General features: G+C 37.7%; 1 protein-coding gene across 5 annotated transcripts in view; it reads left to right on the top strand.

Annotated features, from left to right (window-relative positions):
* CDKAL1 (CDK5 regulatory subunit associated protein 1 like 1) overlaps window positions 1-18,231 on the top strand; it is a 383,214-nt gene that overhangs the window by 260,782 nt on the left and 104,201 nt on the right. For all 5 annotated transcript variants that reach the window (XM_042048977.1, XM_042048978.1, XM_042048980.1 and 2 more), the window contains one exon: window positions 16,903-17,083. In XM_042048977.1, the coding sequence (XP_041904911.1) occupies window positions 16,903-17,083 (181 nt within the window). The remainder of the gene's footprint in view (window positions 1-16,902; window positions 17,084-18,231) is intronic.

The raw sequence follows: 18,231 nt of genomic DNA, 5'->3' as shown, positions 1-18,231 counted from the left end.
ATTTATTATAACTTAGGGAATAGAACAGTTAGTGCTTTGCCGGAGTATTTCAGAGTGATATACAAAAAGAAGTTGTACAAAGTCCTAGTTGTCTGGTTTTTGTCTTTAAAAATGTTAAAATTTTATATAAAAAATCAGATGTGATTATGTTAAGATTTACATTCCTGCTTTGTTTATGTCTTAAATATCATATGGAGTTAATGGCAATAAGTCATAACGTGCTTTTCTGCTGCTGGTTACCTTAGATCATTTAGTTATATTTTCTACAGAATGCAAGTTTGTGAGGTATTTTGAGAGTTTTCATCATTACAAGAATAGCAGAAGCTGGAGTCTGTCTCTTAACGTATGTTTTCACAAAATACAGCTTTTACTTGACAGCATTTAAGTGAAGTACAATAATTATGACATTAAGTGATGAGATAATATTTCTGTGTTTTCATTAATAATGCAAATAAACATATTTTTTTCTTAAAGCAAATGTTCAAATAATTCTTAAGAACAAAAAATTGTTTTGTTGATTGAACTAAATGTGCATTCAGACAGTGATTATGCTTATACAACTACAATGGCTGGGGATTTTAAATTCTGTTTTTGTAATGTAGCATCTCTATGGGATATGCTCCCATCCCATGCATAGAGTTTGCACAGAAATCAATTGTTCCTTCCATTAGACTTCTGATTAACTTTGAGCATCCTCCTTTCACTTTTTAACCCTGTCACAAAAGCTTGTTTCACATTCAGTTTAAATCCTCTTCTAATACTCTTGATGAATTTTTGGTATTAGTTTATCCTTTCATTTTAAACTTCTATACTGAGGTTTTTCCTCTGATTTGCTGTTTTGGGGTTTTTTCCTGAAACAAGAATGTATTTAATGATGTAAGCTAGAAACTCGCAATGGCATCCTCAGAGTATTTACTTCCTAAGTTCAGTGTGTTGTTTTGTGAAGGAAATCACTCACAGTTCTCAATTACTCCAGTAGCACCTGCATCGCCTCCACAGAAAGCCAGACTTGAAGGCTTGGTGAGGCACAACCTCAGGGTGCAAGAGTGTGTGTTCTCCTTGTGCAACTTTCTGCCAAGTTCTGAAGCAGGCCCAAAGAAATGTTTTTGCTGTGGGAAAAGGTGCCTTTGCAAGTTTGATAGATGCTTGTAGCCCAGGGTTGTACTGAGATGCCATTGCTGCACCTTGCAGGCTGCCAAAGTTAATGCAAAGTTACCTTTATCACCAAAACAAGTTTGTTCTGGAATTACTAGCTGTGATTCTGGAGCACAGGATTTTAAAGTCCTGCATCTTTCTATCTACGTTTGCACATGTACAATGGATTTTAGGCCTTTCATTATCTCTAGGGAGTTCACTACCATTCTTGTCTGTGAAAATAGCGTGCTTTTTAGCTGGAAGGAAAAAGGGATTTGAGCTCTAATCATTGATTCTCCTTTTGTTCCTGTTTTCCTTAAAGTCATGGTAGCCCACGTAGCATTTCTGAAGTCCTTTTCCAAGGTGATATCCAACATTCAGTTATTTTAGGAAAGTCAGTATGCTTTGCTTTTCTCCTTAAACCTCCTTTACAGATGCTTATTTTGTATCCTGCCTGCATTTTACCTTCTGTGTTAGGGGAGAACCCTAAAGAGCAATCCCTGAAGATCTTGTATCTGGTGATGAAGAGTTCAGGCAGGTTAGCAGTTTCCTCAGGCTCTCACAGTAGATAAGAGGAATGTTACAAAGCCATGAATAGGGTTCATCTGCTGCTTCTTTAATAGCTCCTTCAGTTAAACCTCACACAATTGCGCTCTGTATCATACCTTTGTATTTTTTGTATTTTTTTCATATGTGAAGTGGACATTTGAAACCACTTACATCTTTGCTAAGTGCTACCATGCTGAGGAGACTGCGTAGCAAAAAGCTGCTCTCCTTCAGTCTTGGTTCATTTAGAGACACATTTTGCCTTTCTCCAGATTTTCCATACGTTTGTATTATTTGCAGTGACTGCAGGAGTCCATCTGAAGAAGAGAGATTATTTACTTGCCCATAACAGATTTTACTTTGGGATATGCTATCTATGCATTTAGCCCTTCCATTTATCTGTGTTCTTCGGTTAGGTCCGGTCAGTGGACTCTGAGGTGATCTGAGCCACTCCTGTTATTACAGGAACTACTGGCTGAAAGATGCAGGCCTCAAGGATGTTTCTTTGGATACTCCTGACATAAAACAGTTCAGTGCTTGCATAGGCCACCATGTGATTACATGTAGGTAACTTATCTTCTCTGACGTGGTCTGTAGGTAGATAACTGGTCTTTGCCTTCTCCTTAGAATATTTCTGCTCTGTTATTTTTTGTTAACGGCAAGACAAATGCCAAAGGGATTGTTTTATTGGTACTGTTTTCAAGATTGAGTTTTTCCCTAAAGGGAGAAATACTAACACTTACACATATTAGGCTGAAAAGTGGGGTATCTTCTAGCAGAAAATACAAGTGTCCTAGAAAGTGAGAACTGTAAAATGTAATAAATATTTTCAAATGTTGTTTTTTTCTGATAAGGTAAAACCCTATAAAAGCCTTTAGTGAGATGCTTAACTACTGTCTTTACTCAGCTGATAAAAAATCCCAACCTACTGAAATTCCTGGAACTTCAGTGCTGGCACTGAAACTGAAGGAAGGGAGAGGTGTTGTGAATTATAAAGACTTGCAATAGATCACAGAGGATGAAATAATTTTCATTAATGGACTCAGAGGTTAAATCAATAAATAATTTCTGAAGTTATTCCATGTTTTTCTGCCTACTTCAAACATGTCTGAAATTCCCAACCACATGAAATAAGCATTTTTGGAATGCTGTTACATAGGTGGTAGTTTTGCATCAGTTGCTCAAAATTCTCTCCATAATAAATGAGCTTAAATTGTTTGAGATACAGCTTGTTTCATCCTTAATGATCCTAATTTGCCACTTCCTTTGGGCCCCCTTTTATACCATGCCTTCTGTTTTTATCAAGGCTGAAAGCCCAGTGTCTGTGTTAGGCCCAACAAGTTACACCCAGACATTGGATTTCAGCTTGGGAATTCAGTTTTTGCACCAGCCTTGTGGATCTTGCTGCCTAAGAATTCTTTGTATCTTGTGCTGGTATTGAAGACCCAAAAGGGCACTGTTGTGCCTGGCAGGCGTTTGACAGGCTTTCCAGGTTCTTTAACTGATGCCCAAAGGCTATTGTGGAACATTATGTGATTTGATAAAATTGATTTCAGTGATGTGGTCTGAATGCACAAACAGCTGTTCCCGCTGAATTGATTAGATTCCGTTTTTGCATTCTACTCCCTCTGTATCATACTTTGTGCATTTTATAAAATTATTCATTACATTTAAGTAGACTTTTAACAGGAAGAGTTCACGGTAACTATTAAATTCAAACTTGTGTTCAGCTTGTAAAATTGAATAGTTATAACCACCTTATTCCATTTATTTGAGACATTTTTCCATTCTCTCTGTATTGATTTGATTTAATTCTGCGGCTTTAGCCTGCTCCAGAAGTTCGCCAGCTTTTGGGGAGGTCTTTTCCCCTGCAATTGTAATATGATTCTCTGGTTAGATTGTTGAGAACCTCAGAAAAGGCACTTTTTTCCATCTCTGTTAGTCTTACTATCAAGATACTCTCTCTTTGTTTCTATACTTGTCTTTTTAGTGACAAAAGTTTTCAATTTTTTCCTTTCTAGAACTATTAGATTTAATATTCCTATCTGAGGACATCACTGATGTCCTTTCATAATGATGGTTTTGAAGGTTTTCAGTTCTCTTCCATCTCTTTCTTAAGTATTGCTGTTTTGACTTTTACCAACTCTTTGGGGGCTTCCTGAAGTTTATCATTTCCCTTGATATGAGACTGGTGCTAGTTCTTGAGCAGTTGCCTTGCTCCAGCCTGATTCTTACTTCGTTTTCAATAGTAACTCTCCTGCCTAATTTACTAATTGTGGGGGCCTCAGAGACTCTGTCTGGGTTCTGGGACTTCATGTGCCAGGTCTTTCTGTCTTACCATGTCAAGATACAAGAAAATCTGTTTCCCTTAATCTTCAGATATTACTCCTGTGCTTTGAATCAGGTTGCTAAACCCAGTTGGTACTGATCCCATCGCTTACCTAATTACATATATTCATACGTGAGAAAGAAGTTATTCCTCTCAGTTACATCTTTATTCATCTTCTACTGCTATTAAATTTACCTGAAACCTTATTCCCTAAATGCAATTTTCATACATTACCTATCCAATGTTAATGGTTCAATGATGCCAAAGAGCTTTAGTTGCCATAATTGGAATGCTGTCATATCTTTGAATTCTTCATAAAACATACTTTAAATTTTGTCTTTGATGATTCTTCAGTGATAATGGCATATTTTAGATTTTGTGCTAATTCTCTTTTAATTTTCGGTCACTGGCAGGTCAAATCAGGTAACTACTCACAACACCAAGTTGCCTTAATTATTTCTCCACAGTATGAGTTTGTTAACTTTGAAAGCTTCATTTTCTGGCTATTTTATTTCTTTACAGTGTAGAAACACATTTACACTGTGTGTGCTCCCCAGCGTAACAGAGGACATCTGACACATGCAAGCCCAAAATATTTCAGGTGTCTGCCTTCCAGCCTTCTGTTTGAATAGCTGGGGTTTCATTACCTTTTCTAAACTTCTGAATTTTATTTGGACTTCGTGAGTAGCTTTGCTATTATTATTTACTAATACCTCTTCTTATATTGACATGCATTATTCCTTTTATGTTTGTCTGAATTTTTTTAAAATTTCCCACTTAGTAACCCTGCCTTTAGGCAGCAAAGCTACTGCTTGAGTGGCTTTTAAGATTTGTGGCTTTGTACAACCTGTCAGAGTCCTCCAAAAAAAAAGGCACCTGAACTTAGACACATTTAACAGTCCTTTATTTTACTTAAAGCTTTTGAGTGTGACAAAATGCACTGATAATGATATGGCAAGCTATCCTAATTGTAATTTTTAAGGCATCTTCAACTTAGTGACACACTGAAAGTAAAGTAGTTGACTGAACTGTACAGAGAGAAATGGATAAGAGCTTCCCTGAGGCAACAGCATCTATTGATTTTGTATTGTTTTAACTTTGTCATTGGCAAGTCTACATTTAAAATACCATCTTTTTCTTTTTCTGGTTTTGCTTCTGATGTCCCATATGTGTAGCTTGGTGTGCATGTATGAATCTGAACGTCCTTCAAAACTTTTGAAGGAATGCATGTATTAATTACTTCCGTTGACCAGAATATTCTCAACTGATTTTGTCTTTAACAAAGAAATGTTCTTAAATTACTGGGAATTCTAGACAAAGCAAGCTGCTACCAAAATGTTACGAACATGAAGTGTGTAAGAACCTGGCTGGTTGAGGCCATCTTTCTGAGAGGTTAACTAGGATATTTTAGAGGTGTTTTCCTGGTGATTTTGCTTTTTCTGCCCAGTGTCCTCAGCTACATAAGCCTGTTCTTCCACTTGGAAGAGAAGCCACAGTATTTTGCTTTAAATTAGATTTTATTAACTGATACATAAATTAATATTTTATTTCTATGGGCCAGTACTGTAAAATCTCTTGTGTTCTGAACTCACCTGCTGTTTGGGTATACCTGAGAACAAAACAGCTACTTCTCACAGCCATTCTCCTACCTTCCAGTTAGCCAAGTGAACTGTGGTTGCTCGTAAAGATGGATATTATTGCGGGTGTGATTTCTTTAAATTCAGATTGTTATCAGAGCATGTCATGAATGGGATGAGACAGTGCTCTTACAGACAGTGTTTTATGCTATCACTCCAGTGATGCCCATTACCTTAACAGTTATGTCCAGTTCTTTCTCTATATTGTTTCGTATATATTTTTACATGAATGAATGAATGAATAATTCTTTATACATGCCATTTCAAATATTTACTTCATAATTTCTTTAAATTTATTCTTGCAAGGTAAGTTCTCTGTTTTCCAGTGATCCAGGTTATATTGCATTATGTTGATTGAAGTATGATTATATTGAAATATAATTAACTTTATCTTATCACACTTTAATTAGCAAAGCACATTGGATTTCTTTGAAGTTAAGCTCATGGGTTTTGGCTTAATAAGGAACTAGCATTGCTTGTGAGTCTGGAGTGTTACCTCTGAAAATGTAATTCTGAAGCTGTATAGGTGTTGTGTTCTGAGTATATCCCAATCCTTGTGTCACACTTTGGTCTGAAGTGTTAAGACCATGTAGTCACATTTGCCAGTGGATCATGAAATAAAAATTAAAAACTTCGAAGTTACACAATAGCAGCTTTCAATCTTTATGGAATAGGGAGGATATTATTGGAATTTTGAGCCAAATACTACACTTGCTCTGAGGAAATTTATTATTATTTTCAAATTTGCTTTTTGTGCTGTTGATAGGAGTAGTAGTTCCCTGTGCAACCTCTTTACTGTACATATTCTGCTCTTTAAGGGGAAAAAAAGTTTTAGAGAGGTGACAGTAAAAGGTTTTAACCTACCAGATAGTTGATATGTGAGAGATACTGGCTCTGAAAAATTCATATTTAAGAATGTATAGGAATATACATCAAAAACTGTCTGGTGTAAAACTGCAGCATTGTTTGGTTAGAGTACATGAACTGTGATTTAAACGTCTCTGGCTAACATTCAGGAAAACTGCTTATGGCTGCTAAAGCCTTGCCCCAGACAACCTGCCTTCTGGTCTGTTAAAACTGTGACTCTCAGGTTTAATTATAACAACACCTTTTGTAAGTACTGTGTCGATAAGGATGTAGCATATCAGCTGCTGTGTTTTGGGTGATCAGCTGGTGTGGTAAAAGTTGTGTTTCATTAGGTACTTTAAAAATGGAATGAAAGTTATGTTAAATTTAGTGCCCATCACGCCTATGTTTTTAACTGCTGTTTCCTTCATGGTGTTGATCCTTTCCATGTAGATGCTTGCAGCTGGAAAACTTTTCATGTGGTGATTTCTCACAAAGTTATTAGACAGAAAAAAGATCCAGTCAAATTGTTTGTATAGGTTGCAATATGAAGGAATTGTGTCCCTTTTAAATCTATCAGCTGTTTGGGGCTAACTCTTTCGAACTGAGCAAAATCTGCCAAGTGTCTGTCCTGCCATTCTCTGCTCTTTCTCTGTGCTGCAGAAGTTATTAGTATAGATGATCTTGAACCAAAGCCTTGGAATAAAACATCTGGCCCATTTGCAATTTTAGTTAATAATTTTTTAATCTTGATTAATACTTGATTGTGTTTCAGACAGAAATCTTGCATTCTCTGTTAAAGTCTTGCAACTTGTCATACTACTACTACTCCTTTGACAACTTCTTCTGTTCCCCTTTACCACCACATTGCTGACTTTGGCTTGTCTTTGAAATGTGCTTGGCCTTCTTTTTGCTTTCAGTTCAAGCTTATTTATTTCTCTCTTGCCCCTTACCTTGTGTAAGTTCCATTGCTTTTTGCTATCTGCATACTAGAAAACAACCCAAACCTGAAAGATGGTAAAAGCAGATCATTTATCTAGATTCTAGAACTATTTTAAGAGATTTTTATCTTGTTGTGCCTGTATTGTTTAAATGCTATCAAAGCCCTCTCAAAAAGGATAGATTACAATGGGCAATGTTACTGTAAAGACTGACAGAGATTATCAGAGGTATGGCAGATCTTCACACAGAGGAAATTAAGGACTCTTCAATCTGGAAAAGTGCTAATTGAGAGGTACTAGAACAGAGGTCAGTAAAATCATGAAGAGCACTGAGAAGGTGAACAGAGTTGTTACTGGTCTCTCCCAGCATAACAGTTGGGGAGTGTCAAATGGAATTAGTGAGTGGAAGGCTCACCAGAGATTTTTTTTTCTTTTAAGTGGTTTCGAAATGGAAGGGTTTAGATTCAAGGGGAGACTTGTTGACAAGTTAATAGAGAAGAAAACCATCAGAAGCTACTAGTTACAAAAACACCTTTCTGACAAAATCCAGTTAGAAGGACGAAGGGATTCTGGGAAGGGCGCAACATCTAAAATACTTCCCTGGGCTACTTCTGATGCCTATTGCTGGAAGTGCACTGCTTGCTTAGATGGACCTTTGGACCAGTCTGTCATATCGTCAAGATCCATGAAAGATTGCAGGACTGTAGATTATAGAGGGGCAAAAAACATGTTCAGAAACATTTATTTTGCCTTTTTTTTTTTTTTTTTTAAATTAGCGTTGTTTAATGGAGCCCTGCTTGCAATTTTTTTATTTGGTTTCATCATGCCAAAAAGGCATGCTAATCATTTTGGTTTATATGCCCGATTTCTGTGTCAGAGTGAAAAGCTAAATGACTGTCACTGAAACAGACGTGGATGGGTCCTCAGAGCCTGAGACATTTAGTATTGGTGATAAGCATTGTGTCAGACTGAGAAAAAGTATATCATATTCTCAGCCGCTCATGGCTGAGATCTTATTATTTCTGACCGTGCCTGACAGCTTTAATGTTAAACAGTGAAGGGTCATAGAAAATTAGTGTAATTTCAATGGCTGCTTTAGTGCAGCAAACATTAAGTCAGTTCCCAAGAACAGTTCCCTGGTGCAACCCTTAATAAATTCAAACTTTATTTTTAGGGATGACCTTTAGTAATGCGAGCCTTGATCCATTGAGATGCTGTTCACTTTTGATGCATCTCCAAATCCCTTTTTTATGCATTTTAAATCAACACACGCTTATTCTGAATTTATGTGTGTGGATAGACGGAGAGATGTAATTTAAACACATCTGTTCAAATATGCATTTCAGATCAACTTGGTGCCGGTTCTCATAATATGGCTGAGTTTTTGACGGGTATTATATCCCTAAAGTACACAGCAGATGGTATTTATTAGAGATTGAATGGAAATGAAGTTTAAGGATGTTGAGCTTTTTGTCTTAAGTCGCTCATTTTTTAATCATAAAACAATAATGATCTGAAGTTATAAATCCATAATGAAGTTCTATAAAATGTTTCTTTTTTATGAGGAGAGTAGAACACCTTACAGTTGAATAAAGTTAGTCCAAGCCTTAACTGTTTGATTTGGCTTTTAAGGGTTTTTTTGTTTGTTTTTTGGTTTTTTTTAGGAAAATTGTTAATGGGAAGTATTATAATGTTTCTCCTAAACCATTTGGGCTACAACTAGTAGGAACTCTGGCAACCTTCACTACAATTGTTTGAAGAGAGTAAAACCGTGTGTAGTCTTTCATCCTCAGGCAGTGAGCCACACTAATTATAAGATATACTTTTTATCTAGGTCACTATTCCCTGGTAACAAGGGCAGCCCATTCCCTACTTGCACAGAGTCCTCCACACCTACACCTTCTCAAGCTGAGTTCTGGAAATCAGGTCTGCTCACTGCCTCCAGGTGTCATTCAGCCCAGTTTCCGAAAGAGCTCTTCTGGGGGCAGGAGGTGGGTTTGGAAAAGAACAGTCATTAAAAAATACCTGTTCTCACTCTCTGTTAAACTCAGACCTGTTAGATTGTGCTTCTTGATCACAGATACTATTCTACAGCCTGTTTAAGGTGGCTTACATCAAAACCACTAATTGCCCCAAATTCAAACCCAGCATATTAAGCTGCACTTGCAAATCCGTTGGACACTGCTGCAGATCACAAAGCGCAGGTGTAACATGTTCCCGGTGGGAATCACCACCAGGAGCAGCCTCAAGTGCTCTGTGAGGTGTGGAATCCAAAAAGCAGGATACATCCCCTGACTCTGTAGCTGTCAGGCCAGACTTAATATGTAGTTTCTGCTACCTTTGAAATTTGAAGTGTTTCCCTATGAATCACCTCCAAATTAACTGGTAGGATTTAATGGCCTTGCCAGTTACTCTCCCAGGTGTATACACCTTCCTTTAGGGAAATATGCAAGAATACTCTTTCTTTCTCTGTGGTCATGTCTGGCTTTCATTTGTCTGTTTTATAATTTTTTAATCAAAGCAAGCATATAAACAATATGGCATTACAATTTCTTTTTCTGGTTTGTTGTCTTGGGTATCAATATCAGAGAGATATGATCCAAGCTGTGAAAATAAGTTTTTTTAAAAAAATATTAAAACTGCATTTTACACACATTAACAAAATATGACTTACTTAAAACATCTGCTAGTATTCATTGTCTCAATAGTTGAGTAAAAGTAAGTGAGTTGACTTATAAATGAAGCCCTTAAAGACTTCTGCATGCAGTATCAACATAGTTACCTTTCTTGCTTTAATTCAGGCACACTGAAGTGAAGGAGAACTGATTTGTGAGACAACCTGGAGTTGTGTTACACAGTAATAGAGAACATGTTAAAATATTTGAAATAAAATAACTTCTTATATCCTATATAATTCCTATATAAATTTTCTTAAATAGTAATGTTCTTGATATATGTAGCTGCTTTTTAATGAGGTGTCTTACCAAAGGACAGTTTATATCTAGCTGTAAGGGTCAGTATGTTATCATTTAAGAGACTTTACACAGAAGTGTTTATGACATGCCTGTTGTCATTTAACCAAGGCACTTTCCAGTTTCACTCCATGTGTAAATCAGTTCAGCAATTGATATGAGGGTTCAAAAGAACTTGTTTTTTTGACACAGAGGTTCTGAACTCACACATCCTGGACTGTTTTGAAACACATATGGAAAAGATTGCTAAGAAAAACACTCTCAGTGGATAGCCATTTATTAGATGCCTGTTCATCCATTGTGTAATTTAGAGTAAATCATAACTAGAAGAGGATGGAGAACCCCCTGCTTCAGAAATTATGTTCAGGTTTAGTTGCCCAACTCCAGATGCTTAATGTAGGAATATATTGTCCTGTGCTGCATTCACAGTCCATGGAGAGAAAGAGAAGTACCAAAGGATTTCAGAATAGAAATAGGCCGAGTTCCTTTGTCAAAGTGTGGGGATTTTTCCATGGCTTAATCCTCAGGTTAATCTCCATATAGTCAAGAGAGAAGCAGGGTGAAGTTTCCTGTTGTTCCTAGGCAGTGCTTCCAGCTGAGCAGTCTGTTTCTCTTGTGCTAGCTCCAGCTTGTGTGGCTTCTCAGTGAGCAATTCAAGTTGAAATCAGAAATCCCACAAGACTAGGCCTCATGGAGAAAAGAGAAGGAGGGGGGGAAAGGGCTTCTGGAAGACTGTGTGTGGTCACGGGGAAGATGCAAACACGTCCTTTATCTCCAACACCAAATGGCATGGTGAGGTGCCTGTTAGGCTCCGTAAATATATTTGGAAGACCAACTCGGATACCTTCCAATTATTTCATCAATTACCCCCATTTTATTTGCATGGGCACATACTGCAGAAGCATTCTAAAATATAAAATAACATTTCAGAGCAGACTGGTTTTATTTTCATAAAAATTACACTTTTTTTCCCTAACATTTTTTCAGTGCAGATTTCTAATTTATGACTCAAGAAGTTGCGATGTCATCACATTTTTTGTTTTGACTTTAATTACTATAAATTACCCCAGCAGTTCTCATACTCTTGTGTAAGACCATATAGTGTTTTCTTTTTATTCATATTGCTATTTATTCCAGTATTTTGTTATACTGTAAGAGGTGGAGGTGGCTGATCTTGCTTAAGAGCAAGATGGTGGCTTTAAGTAATTTCTGGATTTAAATGTTAATTGCTGAAATGGAAGTGAGAAGAATATGTGATCATGCAAAAGAATTTCAAGTGGTCATGTGAGTAGCTGAAGGTAATAATTTTAGCTCCTTTACCTAATTTCTTCCCTCAGCATGGATTTGGTTTGTAATGGTTATTGCTAAAGGAAATGTTTTATGTAGCTAAAACCACATGAAATGGTCCACGTAACAAGTGAATCCTAGAAATTTTCACAATTTTGCGGCTGCTTTTCTTAGAAGTATTGCTCTGTGAAAATGGAGGGGGGGGGGAGGTTTTTTACGGTTTTATTTTGGCAGCTTCACGCTTTTATCTCTTTTCTAAGTCACTTGTCTGTGACTTGACTTCCAGGCATCAGACATTTCCTTGGGTCTGACTTTTTTCTCTGACCCCAGGGGCTGACTTGGTTCCTCATTAGGCAGAGGGTAAGATGTTGCTTTTCTTCTGTATTCATTTGGACACGCCTTGTTCTTCCTTTCTATGGGGTTTGGATACCTGTGCTCTCAGCACTTGTTCATGGGTGTGTTGGTCCTTGCAGCATCACACTAAAACAGATGTGTCTTCACTGTATGATGAAGTAGTTGCTTCTTTTTAGGTGGTCAGAATTGCCCATGATGATGGTGTTTGCATTGCTGGTCTAGTTCAGTATGGCAAAACATCACTCTGCCTGTGTAGATGGAAGACATTTATGTATGTAGAGGAACATAGGGAAGAGAATATTCAGGAACCCTAAGTATTAGGGCTGTATTATTTTATACATGGCATTGATTATTCCTCCAATTCATCTTTTTCTGAAATTCCACAGTTTTATTGTAAAACATCCCAATTGAGAGTCAACATGTGTTGTAGAGCTTCTCTTCTACACCCTAGAAAACATTTGTGGAAACTGAATATTGAGACTAACTGTAAATATGTTCATGTAATAAATGTTAGAGGGGATGTTCAGCAGTTTTGTCTTTGCTTCAGAATAGATAAGCAGTATTTCATGTAAAAAAATAATAATACTAGGTGATGCACAAGAACTTGTTTTTGTGTGATTTTGGATCATATTTCATAGCTGGGGCAATTCTTAAACATCATCTGAATCTATATGATAAAGAATTTTGTCCTGCTTTCTTTCAGGCTGTCAGAGAAAAGGTCACTTTAATTTTCACGTGTGTATGTGTTTTATATTTTTCCATAATTACATCTTTTTTCCCCCTCTTTTTTTCATTAGGAAATTATGTTTCGCATGTGGGACTGATTGTACATATTTTTGTTCATCACTGCTTTGAAAAAGTCTTAAGAGCTTGATTTTTGTCATTTTGGATTTTATTTTGAGTGAAATCTCATGCTTTTCTCCCCTTTTTAAACTTCTTGTTAAACAATATAATCAGCAATGATATAAAAATGTGCTATGCAGTGTCATATTTTAGGCAGTTACACTGGATTGAACTGTAATTAATTGCTGTTGCTGAATACACCCTGGTCCTTATTCTCTTTTTGTACCCAGGCTTTTCTTTGTATGTAATAATTCCATCCAGGAAGAAATCTAATTACTAAGATAATTAACACCTTATCAGCAAACGGAATTCAGACATTTGTAGAGTTTATGAATTTTTAAAATATGTAATTTCCTTTTAACTGAATGACAACTGGTGTTATGGAGAAAAAGAGCATATTTTATTGTATCTAGCTTGATTGGACCTTATAATTCATGTTGCTATAGAAACAACCAGGCCTTTATAAAGGATGGTATTACTACTACCATTGGTAATAAATGCTTTGACTGTTGCCAATAGTGTCATTAAAATGGATAAAATAACTTCATTATAATGGTTTTGTCAAATGTAATGAATGTTCTGTTCATGTTCTGAGAAATGGCAGCTGATGTTAGGTGGCATTGGTTTATAAAGTAATGTACTCTCTCTTCCATGAGCTTACTGCTGCTGCACAAGATATTTGTGGGATGAGCAAAATCATGTTGCAGGATATAGGGCTGCTCTCTTCACTCAGTCCTTAAAGATAAGGAATTTTATTGTTACTTGATATCAAGCAGAAGTTCATATCTTGATGTTTGTCAGCCTTAAGAAAGCAATGGTAACTGAGGGTGCTGAGCCATCAGCTCTGGGGATTTCTGCTGTTCTGCACAATATCCATCTTGTGTTTCCCACTTAGGGTTATTGGATCAAGTCCTTGAAAATGTTCTGTTTTATACTGGTTTTGATTTGTCATTCAAATGCCGTATTTTAAATTAATCTCAGATGATGGAGTCTGAATTCATGAACTCAAAAAGGAATTGATAGAATTTGTTTTCTTTGGTGGCGATTTTTCATAAGGAAAAGGTGGAAGAAGATTCTAATAATATCTAATAAATTCCCGTGCTGCTATCTATATATGCAGACACATGTTAAAAGAGGACAAGACATTCACTTTAATATAAGCTCATTGCCAATACTTAAACAACAACAAAAAAAGTGTAGAAAAAAAATCACAAAATATATTTACTCCCATATACAATTTGTTTGAAGGCTGTTACAGTGAATATAAGCTCTATGGTCTAATATTGCACCTAATCAAATTAATAAGAACAGTATTCTCGGCTTCCCTTTTCTTGGGTCTTTTGCCAACAGATTTTTCCTTGTCCAGTAGAACTCATTGTTTCAGGAAGTTTTTCTTTCAGTTATTCAGACGCAAGTTTCTTCACTCACTATAACCACAGCATTATTTTTTTTTTCTTGTGGTGATATACTCTCTAATAAGAAATTATAGTTTTCTTTGGCTATTGGAATGCTTCATAAATGTAATTTGGATTCTGTGCATTGACATTCATAGTTCTGCATTGTCTTATCCTGATGAGGGGAAGAGAAGCCTTCCATCCATTTCTTTATGTTAGAGACAGTCTTGGAGATCCCTTCTTAAACTCAAGTGTGAACTGTGCTTGTGACAGTTGTCTTTATGCCATTCACCCCTGAAACAATCTCTCTGAGCTGATCCCTTGCCTGTAGCCTACATAAGAGCTGTAGAATTATTTAGGTTGGAAGGGACCTCTGGAAGACATCTATTCCCCCTACCTAAAGCAAGGCCAGTTCCAAGTTAGATACCACCAATATTTTTATAAAGTTCTTACTTTTCTCCATAAGTCACTTTTACTTCAGTTTATAATTTTTACTAGCAGCATGAGGTCATCTCTGCATTGGGGAAACAGTCTCATCTGTGTCAGGAGGGAGCACTGAGCACTCTATGTTTCTGCCCCTCTCCAGAGGATGTTTATCATTATTCCCACTCTATGCAAGCAGGCTGAATATAAAACAGGGCTGTGGCTCCACAGTTTCTCCCAATGCAGCAGTCATCCAGCTGACTAGTGTCAGATTTGGAAAACTGAGCTGGTGTCTCCTGGGTCCCAGAGAGTACTCTGTAAATACTGTGCAGTAATCTCTTGGCTGAAGGGCTTTTTTAGGGCCATGTCACAGAAACACAGAAGGGTTGAGGTTGGCAGGGACCTATGGAGCTCATGTTTTTCAACCCCTCATGTTTTTCAATGCCCTTGCTCGAGCAGTGGTACCTTGAGCCAGTGGCACAGGACCATTACCAGATGGCTTGTGAATACGTGCAAGGAGGGACACTCCATGCGTTCCCAGGGCAAGATGTACCAGTGCTTAGTCATCCTCAGTTCCTGATGAGGAGCACACCACTGGAGCCCTCATGGCCTTGACTGTTGCCGGTCAGTCACTTTTAATACTGTCCAGGTTTCCACCGGCAGCATCATTTGTTCTCACATGGAAAAACAGTGGTGAGTAGTAGTCAAAGGGCCAGATGAGCCCCACAGCACCCTGGATCCTTGGCAGACAGCAAACCTCTCTAGATGGCTGGCTGGGTTAACAGAGGGGTGCCTTTGTCTGCCAGAGCAGGGAGTCACCTATTACAGTGACATGGTGCTTCTTGGTAGACCTGCATGGGTTAGAGGGACCAGACACCTTACTTACCAGTGCATCTACCTCCACTTCAATAGAGTAATGAACATACTTTGCAGTTGTAAGGCCTTAATTTGGCCAAGATCTTTCCTCTCTCCTTCCTTCCCATTCTCCAGAGCTTGTGCTTTCCTTGCTAGTGGGGATCGACACTACCTGCTTCTCTACTGAAGATCAAGGGGCTGAGCCTCTTCAAACTGTTGAGTTGCAGAGAATCACAGAATTGTTAAGGTTGGAAAAGACCTGTAAGGTCATCAAGTCCAACCATTAACCTGGCACTGCCATCTCATTTTCTTCTTCTCTGATGCTGCCCAGCCTCCTGTAACTTCTCCACTTGGAGGCACAGCTCCTCCAAAACAGCCCAGCTCCAGTGGGACAGAGGGCCATCTCCCCTGGAATCAGAGAAAGCCCCCAGGGAGTCCCTGCAGCCTGGAGCTTGGAGGTCTGCATCCACCATCTGAAGCTCAGTCTGGGTGCAAGCCTTGACGGCTGCTCCAGTATCTACTGGGAAAGTGTTCATGGCATGTTCCCACCATGTCCAAGATTGTGATGGTGGCACAATTTCAACTGAAGCCCCCTAACTTCACCCTCTTCTGTGCATCCTTCTGTGTCTATGGGCTGTCTCTGTCACCTGTGCTCTTTTAACCTGATGTGTGTGTGTAAGGGTTCTGCATATACAGTCTAAGGGGAACAGTTAGGAAATGTTGATCTTGCTTAAATAACAACTCAGTGCCTTTGCATTGTGAACTTAAGTATTTTGTTTTCCTTTTAAAGCAAGGCATAGGCTGATGTTTTAGAATACTGAGTTAAAAATTAACTTGTGTCTAAAGATGTATTTTTTGCTTATAAGCCAATTCTGTTCAATTTGCTAGGTGGTATGACATGCCAGTCCCCTCTTTCAGATACCCTGTTCTACTTTGGTAGCAGCATTATAAAACATTAAATAGTTGACATTTTCTAGTGACTGAGTCTCAAAAGGTTTACATTTTATGGATTAAGCAATCAGAATTCAAGAAGTAACAAGGTCTGCTGATTACCTCTAATTTTGATTGAAGGAAGAGTTGATCCAGATGTTTTCACTCTTCTGTCACAATCCTAATCCAGTATTTGCTGCAATGTCTTCTATTACTTGTGCTCTTGGCTGAGCACCAAATGCATTTCTCATTACCAAGCAATGGTGTTAAAATCTCTTTTTCCCCAAAGATCCATTTAGGTCTCAATTTCTATAGATAAAGTTGAAGGCTATAGTCTATGTACACTAGCTTTTAAGGGAGCACGACTTTTACATGTCCTTAGTTAAGTGTTTCTTTCTACTTTCTTTACAGAGTGCCTGGAATAACAATTGCTACAGACATCATTTGTGGTTTTCCAGGAGAGACAGATGAAGATTTTCTAGAAACAATGAAACTTGTAGAACTGTACAGGTTTCCAAGCTTGTTTATTAATCAATTCTACCCACGCCCAGGAACCCCAGCTGCAAAAATGCCTCAAGTTCCAGCTGCAGTGGTAAGATCCATTTTCAGATGCCTTTAATACATAAAGCATGTACATGAAAATGTACATTTTCTGAAGAACTGTGCCACATTCAGTTGAAGGACTTTTTCAGTCCAGTAAGGGAAATTACACTAGCTAGATCACTGAATGTGTTTTCATAGATAAATGACTGTTCAGATTGTGAGGGAGAGTAATACAGTGCTTATACTGAGAAGGTCTTGTCTGCTTTCTATCAAGTTTGGGGTAAATGAGTACCAAGAGTAGCAGCTGATTGATTACACTTATTAACTTTTTTTCATTTTAAGACTTTTGAGACTCTAGCAATCTCAAGCTTATTGTGAATAATTATGCAAAGTATTAATAATAGAGCAGTGATAATCTCAGATTTATTGGTCAAATATCAAATTTACAGGCCACTTCTTCTGAGACTCTCCTTATGCACTGCTTATAAATTTTACTTCTTTCAGCCTGCATGTTAAAGGCCATTAATAAAATTGGAGTTTATCCTTCCTTCCTTCCTTCCTTCCTTCCTTCCTTCCTTCCTTCCTTCCTTCCTTCCTTCCTTCCTTCCGAATTCCTTCCGAATTCCTTCCGAATTCCTTCCGAATTCCTTCCTTCCGAATTCCTTCCTTCCTTCCTTCCTTCCGAATTCCTTCCTTCCGAATTCCTTCCTTCCGAACTCCTTCCTTCCTTCCGAATTCCTTCCTTCCGAATTCCTTCCTTCCTTCCTTCCTCCCTCCCTCCCTCCCTCCTTCCCTCCCATCCTCCCTTCCTCTCTCCCTCCCTCCCTCCCTCCCTCCCTCCCATCCTGTCCCTTCCTACAATCCCCTTAACACTTTCTAATTTCCAACATTCTCATCTTAAATTCCAAGGTGAAAAAGTCTGTTTTTATATAGAAGGTACATGGCTATTGACTGTATTTTGCTTGCTATAAATAGCTATTTATAAGCAATAATCATAGCAATAATATCAGAAGGCATGGTTTGATTTATTTTACAAAAATTGAATTTGTTATTTTTGTAATCTGAATCTCAAAACAGGAAAGTATCCAAGATTGATGCCTGTAGTAATTCAACTCATTACTGTACAATTTTTATGGGCATAAATAACATTTATATTTCCTTTCAGTGTAAGAATGAAAGTCAGCCAGAAATGTAAAT

The sequence above is a fragment of the Corvus kubaryi genome, unplaced genomic scaffold (genome assembly GCF_017639235.1).
Source record: "Corvus kubaryi isolate FWS band 111438036 unplaced genomic scaffold, C.kubaryi_AGA036_p1.0 69, whole genome shotgun sequence".
Classification (NCBI taxonomy): domain Eukaryota; kingdom Metazoa; phylum Chordata; class Aves; order Passeriformes; family Corvidae; genus Corvus; species Corvus kubaryi.
This window is presented reverse-complemented; position numbering and strand designations above follow the sequence as displayed.